Source organism: Ranitomeya imitator, chromosome 1, assembly GCF_032444005.1.
Source record: "Ranitomeya imitator isolate aRanImi1 chromosome 1, aRanImi1.pri, whole genome shotgun sequence".
In the NCBI taxonomy this organism is placed as follows: Eukaryota; Metazoa; Chordata; class Amphibia; order Anura; family Dendrobatidae; genus Ranitomeya; species Ranitomeya imitator.
In genome coordinates this window covers 490,596,984-490,615,604 of record NC_091282.1, presented here as the reverse complement: position 1 = coordinate 490,615,604, position 18,621 = coordinate 490,596,984, and the positions used below count along the sequence as shown (strand labels likewise).

The window sequence follows — 18,621 nt, the reverse complement described above, 5'->3', positions numbered from 1 at the left end:
TTTGTAGATCAGGGACGAGAAAGCTGCAAAACTACAACCCCCATCATGCACATGTCTTTAACTGAGCCTTCCCTTAGTCAACTTTAAGAGCTGGTGTGGAGTTAAAGCCACAGCTCAGCTGAGAAGCTGTTGGCCACACAGGCTTTAAGAGTGGAATAGTTGGAATTCTTAACACATGAATGCCGACAGTACTCTGTTGTGAGGACTCCCTGCCAAGAGTCAGCTTCTGCATCGTGAAAAGGCTTTCCTTGCCATTGTGAGTAAAGATCCCGAACAAGTGTGTGCCAAGTAGCAGCTGACTTAGCAAACTGAGAAGTCAAGATTCACTTTCTTACTTTTTGGAGAAGTACTAATGGTTTTTGAGAAGCTTACATTTTGTGGGAATTGAAATAATAAAACGTGTGACCAGCTTCATGTTTTTATTGCTCCAGTGGCGATCACAACTGTGGGGCTGTGATGTGGTAAGAGATAAGCAGCCCTCCAGTGCTTGGCAGGAAACTTGCAAAGGGGATAAAGCTTATTACCCAGGTCCGTCATGTGGCGATACCACCGGTGAGTGAGAGGGCTATGGAGGAAGGCTGGAGTGCTGCTCATCTCTTACCACGTCACAGCCCCACAGGGTCACATTAGCTTTCCTCCTCCTGGGCGTCCCTACTGAAGGGCGGGCTTGCCATATGTCTTACCGAGGCACTCAGCGCCATTCCTGTCACAAGCCCTTTGCATATTCAAGTAGCGCTGTTCCTCTCCTGCGTTATGTGAATAGCTCACCAGGTCCAGCTGGCATTACCATCACCAGACTGCATACTGCCGCCTTTATTCCCATAATTTCATATGACGTCCAGTTTTCTCCAATAAGGATATTCTGATGAAGGTCCTATGACAGACCAAAAACATTTAATTTAATCCATTTGGTCTGGATGTACAATAAAGAAGGAATAATTTTTTTCAAATACTAAGTGCCATGTAAAAAGCCTAGCTAGGCCCCTTCTCTATCACTTCCAGTATATAGACAAAGAGGGGGGCTGGCTTAGTTATTGCAATGAGCAAGTCGACCATCCCCTTCACACAAAGCACCAATGACATTTCAACCCAGGAAATGGTTTTCCTTGTCCAGCACAGGATAAGAAATTACCCTGCCTAACCTAGGACAGGAGGGGATAGCTGAAGATTGGTGCAACTATGTTAGAGGCATTTGGTAAGTTGTTTCACTAATTACATACGTTTAAGTATAAAATTAATCATTTCTTTACTAGACAGCCCCATGGATTTAGCTGACATTGCAGAATCCACTCATGGGATACCAATAAGAAATCTTGTAATTTAGGAGTTATTCTAGCTTTTGAGGAAGCAAGGTGCTTATTTGTGACTAGATGGTGGCCCGATTCTAACGCATCGGGTATTCTAGAATATGTATGCAGTTTATTTATGAAGTTTTCAGAATAATGCAATTTATACATTGGATTCGGCCAGCCGGGCTCGACCAATTAGCGAAGCGTGGTTCAAATTCCATGCCAATTCGCGGCCGGACTGCGCCTGTCGCTGATTGGTCACAGCCGGCCGCGAACAAGCAGTGAAGCCAGGGCCGGCTCCAGGTTTTTGAGTGCACGGGTGAAAGAGTCTCTGTGGGTCTCTCTTTAACACATACCACGAATCATGATGCACAGATACAGCAGAGAAATATACCACAGCTAAGTAGCATATAACATAGCATATAGCACAGCCACATACCATATAGCACAGCCCACGCCGCATATAGTACAGCCCACATAGTATGTAGCACAGCCCACGTAGTATATAGCACAGCCCACGTAGTATATAGCACAGCCCACGTAGTATATAGCACAGCCCACGTAGCATATAGCGCAGCCCACGTAGCGTATAGCGCAGCCCACCTAGCGTATAGCGCAGCCCACGTAGCGTATAGCGCAGCCCACGTAGTATACAGCAATGTGGGCACCATATCCCTGTTAAAAAAAAAAATAGTTATATACTCACCTTCCAGTGGCCCCCGGATCCAGGCGAGGAGTTTAGCGACGCTCCGTTCCCAAGAATGCTATGCGGTCTCGCGAGATGATGACATAGCCGCTACGTCATCATGTCGCGACACTGCAATGCATGGCCCGGAGCGTCGAGGAGCGGGAAAGGCGCCAGAAGGTGAGTAATGTTTTTTGTTTTTTTTTTAAACATTAGACCTTTGCATAGGCAGCATCAATAGTAAAAAGTTAGTCACACAGGGTTAATAGCAGCGTTAACCCCTATCTGACCTCGGACGGGATAGTACGTCCGAGGTCAGATCCCCTGCCTTGATGCAGGGCTCCGCGGTGAGCCCGCATCAAAGCCGGGACATGTCAGCTGTTTTGAACAGCTGACATGTGCCCGTAATAGGCGCGGGCAGAATCGCGATCTGCCCGCACCTATTAACTAGTTAAATGCCGCTGTCAAACGCAGACAGCGGCATTTAACTACCGCTTCCGGCCGGGCGGCTGGAAATGACGTCATCGCCGACCCCCGTCACATGATCGGGGGTCGGCGATGCGTCAGGATGGTAACCATAGAGGTGCTAGAGACCTCTATGGTTACTGATCACCGGTGGCTGTGAGCGCCCCCCTGTGGTTGGCGCTCACAGCACACCTCCATTTCTGCTACATAGCAGCAATCAGTAGATCGCTGCTATGTAGCAGAGCCGATCGCGTTGTGCCTGCTTCTAGCCTCCCATGGAGGCTATTGAAGCATGGCAAAAGTAAAAAAAAAAAGTTAAAAAAAATGTGAAAAAAAAAAAAAAAATAAATAAAAGTTTAAATCACCCCCCTTTCGCCCCAATCAAAATAAATCAATAAAAAAAAATCAAATCTACACATATTTGGTATCGCCGTGTTCAGAATCGCCCGATCAATAAAAAAAAAAAAGCATTAACCTGATCGCTAAACGGCATAGCGAGAAAAAAATTAGACACGCCAGAATTACGTTTTTTTGGTCGCTGCAACATTGCATTAAAATGCAATAACGGGCGATCAAAAGAACGTATCTGCACCGAAATGGTATCATTAAAAACGCCAGCTCGGAACGCAAAATATAAGCCCTACACCGACCCCAGATCACGAAAAATGGAGATGCTACGGGTATCGGAAAATGGCACAATTTTTATTTATTTTTTTAGCAAAAAGTTTGGAATTTTTTTTCACCACTTAGATAAAAAATAACCTAGCCATGTTTGGTGTCTGTGAACTCGTACTGATCTGGAGAATCATAATGGCAGGTTAGTTTTAGCATTTAGTGAACCTAGCAAAAAAGCCAAACAAAAGTCAAGTGTGGGATTGCACTTTTTTTGCAATTTCACCACACTTGGAATTTTTTTCCCGTTTTCTAGTACACGACATGCTAAAACCAATGATGTCGTTCAAAAGTACAACTCGTCCCGCAAAAAATAAGCCCTCACATGGCCAAATTCACGGAAAAATAAAAAAGTTATGGCTCTGGGAAGGAGGGGAGTGAAAAACGAACACGGAAAAACGAAAAATCCCAAGGTCATGAAGGGGTTAATGGACTGCGTTACACCGCAGTGTAACGCAGCCACTAACCCTGTGAGCGCTGACTGGAGGGGAGTATGGAGGGGGCACTGACAGAGTAGGAAGGGGCGAATTCGCAGCCAGATTGTGCCTGTCGCCTGCCGGCTGCGACCAATCAGCGACGTGGGATTTCTGTGACCGACAGACGGACGGAAGTGCCCCTTAGACGATTATATATAAATAATCATGATGAAAAACGATCAGGCTATGTGCACACGTTCAGGAAAATGTGCAGAATTTTCCTGAGAAAATCTGGACTTTTTCAGCAGGAAATCCGCATGTGGTTTTTGCGTTTTTTTTTTTTTTTTTGAGGATTTTTCGCGTTTTTTTCTGGCGCTTCCCAATGCAACAATATAGTGGCAAAAACAAAAAAAATCCGCAAAATTACTGAACATGCTGCGTTTTTTACTGCAATGCTTTTTTTTTGCGGAAAAAAAGCCAGCATGTGCACAAAAATTGCGGAATACATTAAAAATGATGGGATACATATGTATGTGTTTTTTTTTTTTTTGTTTTTTTTGTTTTTTTTGTTTTTTTAGTTATTTTCACGGAAAACGGCCAAAAAATCCTGAATGTGCGCACATACCCTCAATGTGGCCCTGATTCTTCAAGACAGGTGTTTTGAACTCTAGTTTTGATGACCGTTGTCTTGCACCTCTGCTGGAAAAGTGTTCGTCATGCATTAGCGTACATTTCTGTCATACTTTACACCAACAAATCTCTGCCCATTTTTTTTAAAAAAAAGTTGATGGCGTTAGCTGAGAGTAACATAACTAGGTCAAAAGTCTCAAATTGTTCATGCAACTACCAGTTTCTGAAATATTTTGCGACATTTCAGATAGTTTTGCTCAAGAATTTTGGCAAAAAATGCACTCTTCTATTTTGTATGTATCATAGAATCGTCGAATGTTAGAGTTGTAAGGGACCCCCAGGGTCATTGTGTCCAACCCCCTGCTCAGTGCAGGATTCACTAAACCACCTGAGACAGATGTCTGTCGAGCCTCTGTTTGAAGACTTCCATTGAAGGAGAAGAGAACATGTTCATACTGAGTATCTGGCATGCATTATTCCAATCCTTCCATCACTCTGTACTCTTGACATCTGACAGTTTGACGGAACCTGACAAAAATCCCTATCCAAATTTCCAGGTAATGGTATAATTTGTTAGCAGAAAGCTATGCAGTGCAAGATGCCCCAAATTCTTTGTAATTTATGCATGCATCGAATCCCCATCTTACTTATTTTCAAATGATTATTCCTACAAATTCAATTGCATTACTTTTCACAAAGCACATCAATCGTTTACTTAACATGCAAACGAAACCCAACAAAGATTTTTTTTCTTTAGTTTTTTTGCTTTTTTTCATCCCTCCCTGCCCCTTTGAGCATCCAGCTTCACATAACTGAATGGGTGGTCTTATTCTTACTCTGTTAAAACTACATATCTCAGTTTCACTTGCTTCGCCTCAGTGCTGCAGACCTTTCGCTTTGTGCCTTTGACAAGTACTACTTCTCTGAGCCAACATCAAACTAATCTAATTGTAACATAGTAACATAGTAACATAGTAACATAGTTAGTAAGGCCGAAAAAAGACATTTGTCCATCCAGTTCAGCCTATATTCCATCATAATAAATACCCAGATCTACGTCCTTCTACAGAACCTAATAATTGTATGATACAATATTGTTCTGCTCCAGGAAGACATCCAGGCCTTTCTTGAACCCCTCGACTGAGTTCGCCATCACCACCTCCTCAGGCAAGCAATTCCAGATTCTCACTGCCCTAACAGTAAAGAATCCTCTTCTATGTTGGTGGAAAAACCTTCTCTCCTCCAGACGCAAAGAATGCCCCCTTGTGCCCGTCACCTTCCTTGGTATAAACAGATCCTCAGCGAGATATTTGTATTGTCCCCTTATATACTTATACATGGTTATTAGATCGCCCCTCAGTCGTCTTTTTTCTAGACTAAATAATCCTAATTTCGCTAATCTATCTGGGTATTGTAGTTCTCCCATCCCCTTTATTAATTTTGTTGCCCTCCTTTGTACTCTCTCTAGTTCCATTATATCCTTCCTGAGCACCGGTGCCCAAAACTGGACACAGTACTCCATGTGCGGTCTAACTAGGGATTTGTACAGAGGCAGTATAATGCTCTCATCATGTGTATCCAGACCTCTTTTAATGCACCCCATGATCCTGTTTGCCTTGGCAGCTGCTGCCTGGCACTGGCTGCTCCAGGTAAGTTTATCATTAACTAGGATCCCCAAGTCCTTCTCCCTGTCAGATTTACCCAGTGGTTTCCCATTCAGTGTGTAATGGTGACATTGATTCCTTCTTCCCATGTGTATAACCTTACATTTATCATTGTTAAACCTCATCTGCCACCTTTCAGCCCAAGTTTCCAACTTATCCAGATCCATCTGTAGCAGAATACTATCTTCTCTTGTATTAACTGCTTTACATAGTTTTGTATCATCTGCAAATATCGATATTTTACTGTGTAAACCTTCTACCAGATCATTAATGAATATGTTGAAGAGAACAGGTCCCAATACTGACCCCTGCGGTACCCCACTGGTCACAGCGACCCAGTTAGAGACTATACCATTTATAACCACCCTCTGCTTTCTATCACTAAGCCAGTTACTAACCCATTTACACACATTTTCCCCCAGACCAAGCATTCTCATTTTGTGTACCAACCTCTTGTGCGGCACGGTATCAAACGCTTTGGAAAAATCGAGATATACCACGTCCAATGACTCACCGTGGTCCAGTCTATAGCTTACCTCTTCATAAAAACTGATTAGATTGGTTTGACAGGAGCGATTTCTCATAAACCCATGCTGATATGGAGTTAAACAGTTATTCTCATTGAGATAATCCAGAATAACATCCCTCAGAAACCCTTCAAATATTTTACCAACAATAGAGGTTAGACTTACTGGCCTATAATTTCCAGGTTCACTTTTAGAGCCCTTTTTGAATATTGGCACCACATTTGCTATGCGCCAGTCCTGCGGAACAGACCCTGTCGCTATAGAGTCACTAAAAATAAGAAATAATGGTTTATCTATTACATTACTTAGTTCTCTTAGTACTCGTGGGTGTATGCCATCCGGACCCGGAGATTTATCTATTTTAATCTTATTTAGCCGGTTTCGCACCTCTTCTTGGGTTAGATTGGTGACCCTTAATATAGGGTTTTCATTGTTTCTTGGGATTTCACCTAGCATTTCATTTTCCACCGTGAATACCGTGGAGAAGAAGGTGTTTAATATGTTAGCTTTTTCCTCGTCATCTACAACCATTCTTTCCTCACTATTTTTTAAGGGGCCTACATTTTCAGTTTTTATTCTTTTACTATTGATATAGTTGAAGAACAGTTTGGGATTAGTTTTACTCTCCTTAGCAATGTGCTTCTCTGTTTCCTTTTTGGCAGCTTTAATTAGTTTTTTAGATAAAGTATTTTTCTCCCTATAGTTTTTTAGAGCTTCAATGGTGCCATCCTGCTTTAGTAGTGCAAATGCTTTCTTTTTACTGTTAATTGCCTGTCTTACTTCTTTGTTTAGCCACATTGGGTTTTTCCTATTTCTAGTCCTTTTATTCCCACAAGGTATAAACCGCTTACACTGCCTATTTAGGATGTTCTTAAACATTTCCCATTTATTATCTGTATTCTCATTTCTGAGGATATTGTCCCAGTCTACCAGATTAAGGGCATCTCTAAGCTGTTCAAACTTTGCCTTCCTAAAGTTCAATGTTTTTGTGACTCCCTGACAAGTCCCCCTAGTGAAAGACAGGTGAAACTGCACAATATTGTGGTCGCTATTTCCTAAATGCCCAACCACCTGCAGATTTGTTATTCTGTCAGGTCTATTAGATAGTATTAGGTCTAAAAGTGCTGCTCCTCTGGTTGGATTCTGCACCAATTGTGAAAGATAATTTTTCTTGGTTATTAGCAGAAACCTGTTGCCTTTATGGGTTTCACAGGTTTCTGTTTCCCAGTTAATATCCGGGTAGTTAAAGTCCCCCATAACCAGGACCTCATTATGGGTTGCAGCTTCATCTATCTGCTTTAGAAGTAGACTTTCCATGCTTTCTGTTATATTTGGGGGTTTGTAACAGACCCCAATGAGAATTTTGTTACCATTTTTCCCTCCATGAATTTCAACCCATATGGACTCGACATCCTCATTCCCTTCACTAATATCCTCCCTTAAAGTGGACTTTAGACAAGATTTTACATAGAGACAAACCCCTCCTCCTCTCCGATTTTTACGATCCTTTCTAAACAGACTGTAACCCTGTAAGTTAACTGCCCAGTCATAGCTTTCATCTAACCATGTCTCGGTTATTCCCACTATGTCAAAGTTACCTGTAGATATTTCTGCTTCTAGTTCTTCCATCTTGTTTGTCAGGCTTCTGGCGTTTGCGAGCATGCAGTTTAGAGGATTTTGTTTTGTTCCAATCTCCTCACTGTGGATTGTTTTAGAAATGTTCTTACCTCCCTTCTGAGTATGTTTTCCTGGGTCGTCTTTGTTCGAGTCTAATGTTTTTCTTCCCGTCCCCTCTTCTTCTAGTTTAACGCCCTCCTGATGAGTGTAGCGAGTCTTCTGGCGAATGTGTGTTTCCCAGGTTTGTTGAGGTGTAGTCCGTCTCTGGCGAGGAGTCCATCATACCAGTAATTCACACCGTGGTCCAGGAATCCAAATCCTTGTTGTCTGCACCATCGTCTTAGCCAGTTGTTTGCATCAAGGATCCTGTTCCATCTCCTGGTGCCATGCCCGTCTACTGGAAGGATAGAAGAAAAAACTACCTGTGCATCCAGTTCCTTTACTTTCTTCCCCAACTCTTCAAAGTCCTTGCAGATTGTCGGTAGGTCCTTCCTTGCCGTGTCATTGGTGCCAACATGTATCAGAAGAAATGGGTGGACGTCCTTGGAGCTGAAGAGCTTTGGTATCCTATCGGTCACATCCTTGATCATCGCACCTGGAAGGCAGCATACTTCTCTTGCAGTTATGTCCGGTCTGCAGATGGCTGCTTCGGTGCCTCTCAGTAGTGAGTCTCCCACCACCACCACCACTCTTCGTTGCTTCTTGGCTGTACTTTTTGCTGTCACTTGTTGCTGTGTGCCCTTTTCTTTTTTGCTTGCTGGTATTGCTTCATTCTTAGGTGTGCCATCTTCATCCTCTACAAAGATTTGTATTGTAGAATTCACTTCATTCTTGTGTGCACTGGCTGGTCCTGCATAGTAACCCTACCTGACTGATTTTCTATTTCTTTTGCCATCTACATCCGTATACCTGCAGTTTGGTTTTATATCGTTAGCTGATTTTAGCAGAGCTCAACTCTGCCACAACAGCAGTGCATAGCTGTGTTTGAAGTCTGCTGTTGACACATTTTGTGAAACTGCAAATGCTACTCTATTGATGCATATGACAAAAGATAATCCTCTGCAATATGCATCAGTAGAGTGGTATTTGCCGTTTCACGTCACTAGTCTGTCAGCAGCAAGCAACAAACGCAGCTCAACTAATCTCCGACCTTGTGTATAACCTAATCCCGCAGTATGTCTGTCTTCACAGCCACCCTATATAGAATCCAATCCTGCAGTATATGGCTCCCTTCAGCCCCCTTCTGCAGTATTTTTCTTCTCTGTCCTCTGTATACAGCCCCATTCTTCAGCAAATCCTCTCAGCCCCCTGTATATAGCCCAGAGTCTCTGGTCTACACATGGTCAACCATGACCTGGCATTACTAAAGGACGGTTCCAATTGGCAACTAGAGGGTAATCCTTAGGAAGGGGAGGCGATATATGGAAAATGGGGCCAACTTAAAAATGTGTTGTATTGGCAAAATTGAATAAAGGTGTGCACATTATTATACAAACACATTGTGTTTTGGGTAATAACCATTTAAACTGCTTTTCCATACAAGGTAAGTCTCTAACACTGAGGAAGACCCTCAAACATGTTTTTGATATTTTGTGCTTTTCTGCTTTCTATGAATAATTGTAAATATTGTTACATATTTTATTAAAATACGTTGTAAATGGGTAACCACTGCTCTATTATACCCATTGTTCTGTATTTCTCTCCTGATCTCTGACCACAGTAAAGAAAATACCGCTTGCATTACTGCTTGTACTGAGGATGCCATGGTGGTATCAGACCATTGGTGTCATTCAAAAGGCTTCTTGAACGGTCTATGTGAATGCTGTATTTTTACACTGAAAATGTTAGATAAAAAGGGTATCAGCAACCTTCTGGACAGGGAGGGTTTCCCTGCACTCCGCTAATTCCATTTTTGGATAAATTATACAGCATTTTCTTAAAAGGAGATGAATGAATGAAGCCCCTCTAAATCTTTTTACACAATCTAAACTTATAAGAACGTAATAGAGCTCGGCTGTCCTTGCTTCCTCAACAACCCCAGAGCAAGCAGTAAGGTACCGTATTTAATTTGGCATATACGTTACTAAAGTGTCATTATTGAGCTACACTTTTAAAAAATCCTACTCTCCCCCTTTAAATGATATAGCAAGATGAGAGAACATTTATGCACGTAAGATACTGGCAAGCAAGTCTCATTTCTCATCAATAATTTTATTTATATGGGTCATGCCACTTTTTTATTGGTCTACATGAATTTTTTTTTTTATTGTGCTCCTCCTCTTTCTGACAGACTGTCCTTGCTATCACATCATTCATTTTCAACCTCTGCCCACCACGTTTCTTCCCAACCCCTTTACAAAAAAAATATATATATAATGCTCCATTCACCTTTCCATTTCTGTGTTGATGTGACATTTTTTTTCATTTTATATTTCGGTAGGAGTAATTTTTTTTTCTATTTTGTTTTTTTTTCTCCTTGTGTCACCAGTGCACCTATTCCATTCTTCCATCGCTGTGCTCCTGTGAACATTTCCTGCTATGCCAAGTTTGCAGAAGCTCTGATCACTTTTGTCAGTGACAATAGTGTCCTACACAGGCTGATTAGTGGAGTAATGACCAGCAAAGAAATTATAATTGGACTTTGCTTTTTGTCACTAGGTAATGGTTTTACTAATTATTAGACTTAATGTATTAGTATTGTTATAGGCGTCTTTTTTTTTTTTATCTCCAAATATACCTCCTGGGCTCTAATAAGGAAGGTTTTATAAAAAAATAAAATGTATTGGCACATATACTTACAAATCATTGCATGATCATAGTGGGTCTCCAATATTAAATGCTTTACTTAAAGGGGGTTTTTCCATGAGCAAAAGTTCATTTTAAGCAATAGATCTTGGAATAATAATGATTTCCACAATTGGATGTGTTTGAATAAAATGTTCCTGTGCTGAGATAATCTTATAAATGTGCCCCTGCTGTGTACTGTGTAATGGCTGTGTCTGACCGTACAGGAACATGGTCTGATTATACCACATCTACTGAGCAGGGAAGGAAGCAAAAGAGTATACAGACATTACAGCACGGGATCACATGGAGGAAGCAAAAGAGTATACAGACATTACAGCACGGGATCACATGGAGGAAGTAAAAGAGTATACAGACATTACAGCACGGGATCACATGGAGGAAGCAAAAGAGTATACAGACATTACAGCATGGGATCACGTGGAGGAAGCAAAAGAGTATACAGACATTACAGCACGGGATCACATGGAGGAAGCAAAAGAGTATACAGACATTACAGCACGGGATCACATGGAGGAAGTAAAAGAGTATACAGACATTACAGCACGGGATCACATGGAGGAAGTAAAAGAGTATACAGACATTACAGCACGGGATCACATGGAGGAAGCAAAAGAGTATACAGACATTACAGCATGGGATCACGTGGAGGAAGCAAAAGAGTATACAGACATTACAGCACGGGATCACATGGAGGAAGCAAAAGAGTATACAGACATTACAGCACGGGATCACATCTAATTCTTTTTGTAAGAATAAAACATTTCCCGGTCTTTTTGTAAATAATGTTTTACTTCAAAGAACTAATCATTTGTGATCCCATGCAGTAATGTCTGTATACACTTTTGCTTCCTCCCCTGCCCAGGATCTGTGGTGTGATCAGACCATGTTCCCGTACGGTCAGACAAATCCATTACACAGTACACAGCAGGGGCACATTTATAGGATTATCTCGGCACAGGAACATTTTATTTAAGCCCATCTAATTGTGGAGTTTATTATCATTCCAAGATCTATTGAGTAAATTAACTTATGTTTGTAGGAGACACCCTTTAAAGTTGGGTTGATTTTTAGACTTCGTTATTCGAATACGCAGAAGCGATTCTGAAATGAAATGCTTAGATTATATGAATGTTCTTGTACAACATTTTAATTGTATTTTCAATTCTTGTATGGTGTGTGTATATGCTAGACTCTAGAGCCATTTATTACTGGAATAACACTTATATTTTAAGCTATTGGCATTGAATGATCATCCTTATAACTGTAGGGAATTTGTCATGTTTTACATGCAGTCCCTTATGTGTTCATCTTGTTAGACCGCAGGAGATGCTGAGCAGACAGATATATAGGTTTGTGGGAATAGATCTGGGCTTAGGTATCAAGTTGGCAGTCTTATTAATGCTTAACAGCTTTGTAAAAATGGTGAGAGCTGTCAATCAGTGAGTAGAACTGCCCATTAGACTTCTCAACCTATAATTTATGAGAAAATATTTACTATATCGATCCGTTCAGCTCCCCCTGCTCTATTACCTGTAGCTCACTGATCGACATATTCAATATAGCAGGTTCCTTAAAAGAGAATCTGTCAGAAGGATTAACCTTCTTAAGCTGTCCATATGGGCATTCAGGTCATAGGAAGCTGAATAAAATGATACCTTGATATCTGCAGTCTGATGTCTTATGCCAGAGAAATCTATGTCTTCTATGTACCGTAAATGAGCTGTTCAGGACTATATATATGAGAATCTGCCTCCAGAGATTTTTTTTTTTTTTTTAAATGGAGAGATACCAGTGTGAGGCAAGTAAGGCTTAGGAGGGTTGATCCTACTGAGATTCCAAAGATTAAGATAAGACATATTATCCAGGATGTCTTTTTGCTTTGTCTTACTACCTTTCCACACCTGGGAATTCATCTATAGTGCCGAAACTAAATCCAGTGACAAAACCTTGTAGAAATGGCCTTAATGTTCCCCTTAAAAGTCCCCAGATTTCCAGCAAAGCTTGGCCTGAACTTCCGAGTTCTAGAATCCTGACATGCGGGGTGCGATCCCACAACCCTCCATGACCGCTCATGCAGTGAGAAAGATCTTGCTCCTTCCATTAGTCCTCCTGAGCTTTCGTGAACCTTAAGCTGTTACCAAACTGTAACCACTCTAATAATGTTACTGTTCGAACTCCGAGGCAGATTAACGGAAAGCGCAAGATCTCTCACTTTCACTGCAATAATGGTCACAAAGGGTCGTTCTATATATGCCAGGATTTTATAACCCAGATGTTTAGGGCTCTAGGGTGGGACATTTCTGTGTGGATTTATTAGTGGATTATACTTAGGATAATCACCTTTTCAGTGTTTTATTAAATAAAAAAGTCAACCCCAAATTGGGGATAGGTACTTTTGAAGGTCTGTTTATATTATTACTTGGGCTACTTTCACACTGGCGTTTTTTGCCAGACGTCGCAATGCGTCGTTTATGGCAAAAAAAACGCATCCTACAAAGTTGTTTGCAGGATGCGTTTTTGCCCCATAGATTAACATTGGCGACGCATTGCGACGCTTTGCCACACGTCGCAACCGTCGTGTGACCATTGCGCTGTGTTGTGGCGGACCGCCGGGAGCAAAAAACGTTACATGTAACATTTTTTGCTCCTGACGGACCGCTTTTTCCGACCGCGCATGCGCGGCCGGAACTCCGCCCCCACCTCCCCGCACCTTACAATGGGGCAGCGGATGCGCCGGAGAAATGCATCCGCTGCACCCGTTGTGCAGTGCGTCAAACGCTAGCGTCGTAATCTCTGCCGACGCATTGCGACGGGGAGATTCAGACGCTAGTGTGAAAGTAGCCTTAGTCTTCACTGAGTCGTTTAGTTGTCTGTTTAAACAGGCCATCCACTCTTCAAATTCTTACTGAATGAATGTTAATGGCTTGTTAAGGGTGCCTAGACTGCCATTGTTGTCTGCAGCTCAGGCATTGTTTACACAGGACAATGTGCTGCTCAGAACGATGGACTTTTTTTTGCAGACTAACCGAAACCTGCTTAGACTGCATGATTATCATGCATTTATAGGAATGGACCTGTCAGTGGTTATTGCATACACTAGTTGTCTAGTGTAGTGGCATATCTGTAGTGGCTGCTCAGGTAACGGTTACTCCCTTGGCACTGGTGCCTGAGAAGACTCATAGAGGCCCTCTGCCACACATAAATAAACAAGAATTAAAAATGCCATTGAACAGATGGTAGATTTTCCTATTGCCACGACATCATACACCGAGAGAAGGGATCCGCCCACCATCAGTACAGGAACATACAGGTTAAAAAAGGGGTGGTCCCCCTGACCTCCTCAGTTGGGTTCCTGTCCTGATGGGAACCTGTGGGAAGCAATCCTTTCCTGGATCCAATCAGCCTCTGTGCGGTGTCTGCAGGAACCGCAGGTCCTGGGGTGACAGAAGCAGTGTCGGGGGTGTTCTGCACGCAGACCCCTCCGCGTCTGGGGAGGATGTCGCTATCCCAGGGTCGGGGTAGTGCCGCCCTGGGTCACGCGGGCGTGGCGCAGGCAGAGGTGAGGCTCCCTGTGTTCATCCGAGAAGCCGGTCGGCGTTTTCCGGCAATGACAACGTGGAGCAGTAATGTGGCCGTGATCCGGAAGTGAGGCTATTAAGCTACCGGGGAGGTGCATCACAGGAAGGGGCGTGTCGGGCCTTAAGCCGGCGACAGGCAGCAACGGTGTGCTGCGAAGATGTCTTCTGTGGGGGATATGGACGAGCACCTACTACCTGTTGTGGTGTTACCTGAGCAGCACAGGAAAAGCAAAGGCAGCGGGAGCGATTCCACTGAGGGCAAGAGTGAATGGGGGCGGCAGGCTTCTAAGACCTCTACGTTGTGTGCTGGATCCCCACCTCCTGAACTGGTACCGTGCTGATAGCTTCAGATGGTGAGTGCATGTATGGTCACCTAGTAAGCTGAATCCCCCCTTCTGTGCTTTGTTCCCAAGTAAAAAAAAAATTGGCTAAAACTAAGCACATACAGTGTGCCCTATGAACAGTACCCCTGCCTGACAGTTACCGTAAAAAGCTATGTCAGTCTTGCATATGCCAGACCCTGGAGGAAGAGGCTCCTATGCGTACATCGGTTTTGACGTCAATCATTAGGGAAGAGATCAGAAGCTCCCTTAAAGGAAAAACCCATAGAAGGAGAACTAATGTTGTAGGTTCTGTCTCTGAATCTAGTACGTCAATGGGGGGGCAGCAGTTTGAGTCTTCAGAATCTCCCTAGTCTTCATCATCAACAAAGATGGGAAGCCTTGTTTTCCCATTGAAAATATGGACAAGTTGGTGAGGTCGGTATGAGCCACCATGGGAATCACGGACAATAAGGAACCCAGGTCTGCTCAGGACCTGATGTTTGCTGGCTTGTGTCTGAGGAATTGCAAGTCATTCCCAGTAAACAACACAGTGAAAAATCTTGTAAAAGGGGAGTGGGATAAGCAGGATAATTGGGGATTCCTGCCATCTGCCTCAAAATGAAGATACCCATTTGAGGAGCGCTATATAAAAATAAAGATTATTATTAGAGGACGGAGGTCTTCTAAAGGATCTGTCTGACAGGAAAGCAGATATGCTCCTGAAGCGGGTATGGGAGTCGTCCTTTGGGGCATTCAAAACAGCGGTTGCAAGTACCTGCACCACCAGATCTATGATGGTCTGGCTGGAGCAACTGGAGGATCAGACACGGTCTGGGATGCCTAGAGATAGGTTACTGAACTCTTTCTCACAGATCTGTGGAGGGGTGGCTTACCTGGCAGATGCTTCAGTGGATTCGTTACGGTTAGCCGCCAGGTCTGCTGGATTGTCGAATGCTGCCCGCCGAGCACTCTGGTTGAAGAGCTGGAAGGGGGATGCACAAGATAAAGCTAAATTGTGTGCTATACCATGCCGGGGTGAGTACTTGTTTGGCCCCGTGTTTAATGAAATCCTCACGAAGGCAAGTGACAGGAAGAAGGGGTTCCCTAAACTGTTTGCCCCTACTTTTAGGAACACCTTTAGGAAGTGGTCATCGGTCCAGAGAAGATAGAGACCAAGATTGGGGACCAGTGGAACCGAAGCGAAAAGGTGCTTACTTCAGCGCAGCCTCATCTTCCAAGTGTAGACGCAACTATTGCTAGCCCTGAACTGCTTGGTGGGTGGTAGATTAAGATATTTTTATAATCAATGGTTCCGTATAACATCCTGCGCCTGGATCCTCCGTATAATATCATCCAGACTGAGATTACAGTTTCGGAGTATTCCTTCAGACTCCTTCCTGTTAACAACTTTGAGAAAGTCCCCTGACCAGCAGCGGGCCCTGGAAATAGAGATTCGGCAGTTGACTGAGAAACAGGTCCTAGTTGAGGTCCCTAGCGGTCAGGAAGGAAAGGGGTTTTATTCTCCTCTATTCCTGATTTGTAAACTGGATGGTTCTTTTAGAACCATTATTAATTTACGAAAACTAAGTGCGTTCCTACAGTGTCATACCTTTAAAATGGAATCCATCAGGTCTGCAACCACACTTCTGTTTCCCAGGTGTTTCATGACAGTCCTGGACCTAAAGGATGCCTATTACCATCTGGCAATAGACCAGGACCACCAGCAATATCTGAGTAGCGGTACAGCTGGGCGATCAGGTTAGACATTTTCAATTTGTCGTCATGCCATTTGGTCTATCTATGGCACCATGGGTGTTTACCAAAGGGATTGCAGAGGTGATGGCCCACTTAAGAGAACAAGATACCTTGGTTATACCATACCGAGATGATTTCCTGATAGTAGGGGGGTCGGCCATCTAGTGTAGTGCTCGGCTGAACCATATAATATCGTCCCTGCAGGACTTGGGTTGGCTATTCAATATGAATAAATCAAGGCTTGTTCCCTCGACCTGTCAAAGATTCTTCGGCATCCTCCTGGACTCAGTAGCTCAGCGTTGCTTTCTTCCAGAAGATGAAAAATTAGGCATCATCCGCAAAGTCAGGAAAATAATGGACAATCTGGACCTATCCTTGAGAGACACGATGTGACTGATGGGTTCTCTGAGAATCAAAAGACGTGGGCACAGCTACTTAGGTGCACGTGTAGGTTCCCAAGCCGTATACATATAGATAAATAGAACCCGGCACTCAACTTGAGTCAAACTGGTGGTATTTTATTTCGTAGTATGAAAATGGATGGGTTCTCTGACATCTTGTATACCAGCTGTACAGTTGGCTCAGTTTCACACCAGAACACTGCAGAATGAGGTGCTCGATGCAGAAAGAAGGCTGCGTGGCCACCTTGCAGGGAGGTTGCTGTTGTCTGTTGCCACAGTCAAAAGTCTATCCTGGTGGCTAGACCCATTACATCTGTCCAAAGGGGTACCGTGGGGGATAAGACCCGACAGTATAATCACGACCGACGCCAGTTACTTGGGGTGGGGAGCTCATGTGGAAGACAGACTAGCCCAGGGGAGTTGGATGGCCAGGGAGATACAGGATTCCTCAAGCCTGGAAGAACTCAAGGCAGTAAAACATGCACTTCTAGAGTTTCTACTGACTTTGCGGGAGTCCCATGTGTGAATTCACACTGACAACACTACAATGGTGGCCTATTTGAACCATCAAGGAGGGGGACAAGGTCCCAATCACCACCAAAGGAAGTGAGAGCTCACTCAGAGCGAGCCATGCCGTCTTCCTGGGCTGAAAAGCAGGATGGCTCTATTGATTTGATTTGATTTGTAAGGCGGCAACGTGGTCGTCACCCTCCACCTTCTTATAGCCACTACCTTCTTGATCTTTCATCCACCTACAGTTTAGACTTCGGGCGATCTGTACTTAGTGCTGTGGTCCCGCCCAGGTGATAGTCTCTGAAAGTCTCTCAGTGGGTGCTGTCGTGGCTATAGGAAAGCCAGTTATTACGTTCCGATAATAGGATTTTACGGAGTCCACTACAGTACCCGCACGTCCTCCCACCCCCCGTAATAAATCACTGGATTTCCTGCACTCTGAGGGAAAGTGTTATATAGTTTTCACTCTATAGAGGTGATGGTATTTTGCAGTGTAAATAAGATTATATACTAATTTGATGGAGGTTCCTCTCATGCTCTGAAACACAGCTGAGGAGGCAAGAGGGTGGGCTCCCATTTTAACCTGTAGCCACAAAAACCTCTTTGACATAGTTCTATCAACATTCAGGGCTACAGTTAGCCCATTCAACAAGGAAAGTATACCCACTCAGAAAGACAGGCTTACAAGGAGGAACAAGAGTTTTCTAGGTATTAAAGGGTAAAAAATCCAAAGTTTATTGAAAATTCACATAGTGTATAATTCACACAAATTTACAAAAATAGAGCAAATAAAGTGATACATGTGCAGACACAACACCAGGGTTACCAGGAACCACCAACAGCCTTTGCCCCTCAGTGCCTAACAATCCATCCTGTCATAAAGTGCATGTGCATAAAGATATGGCACAGGTAAGTTTCCTTTAGCCAAAAAAAAGCCCTACATGTGCAGTAACCAGAAGTAGAACAAGTATGGTAGCATAAGGGGCCGGCAGACACTTACCGCGGGCAGAAGTTGGGGGGTCCTGGGCCGGGTGTAGAAAAAAGCCCTCCCATTTTAACCTGTAGATTCCTGTCCTGATGGTGTGCGGATCCCTTCTTACGGTGGGTGCTGTCGTGGACGCTGTAAAATCCTATTACCGGTACGTAATAACCGGTTTCAGTTTCCCATAGGGGGGTTCAAGCTACTGTTCTGCTCTAGTGTAACAATCAGGGCTGCGGAGTCAGTAAGTCAAACCGACTCCTCAATTTCCCTGACCCACAGCACTGGTCACTACTGAG

General features: G+C 43.5%; 1 protein-coding gene across 2 annotated transcripts in view; it reads left to right on the top strand.

The window, feature by feature from the left end:
* The window catches only part of SLC44A1 (solute carrier family 44 member 1), a 144,316-nt gene that overhangs the window by 69,184 nt on the left and 56,511 nt on the right, over positions 1-18,621 (top strand). For both annotated transcript variants that reach the window (XM_069765915.1, XM_069765906.1), the window contains exon 6: positions 10,454-10,623. In XM_069765915.1, the coding sequence (XP_069622016.1) occupies positions 10,454-10,623 (170 nt within the window). The remainder of the gene's footprint in view (positions 1-10,453; positions 10,624-18,621) is intronic.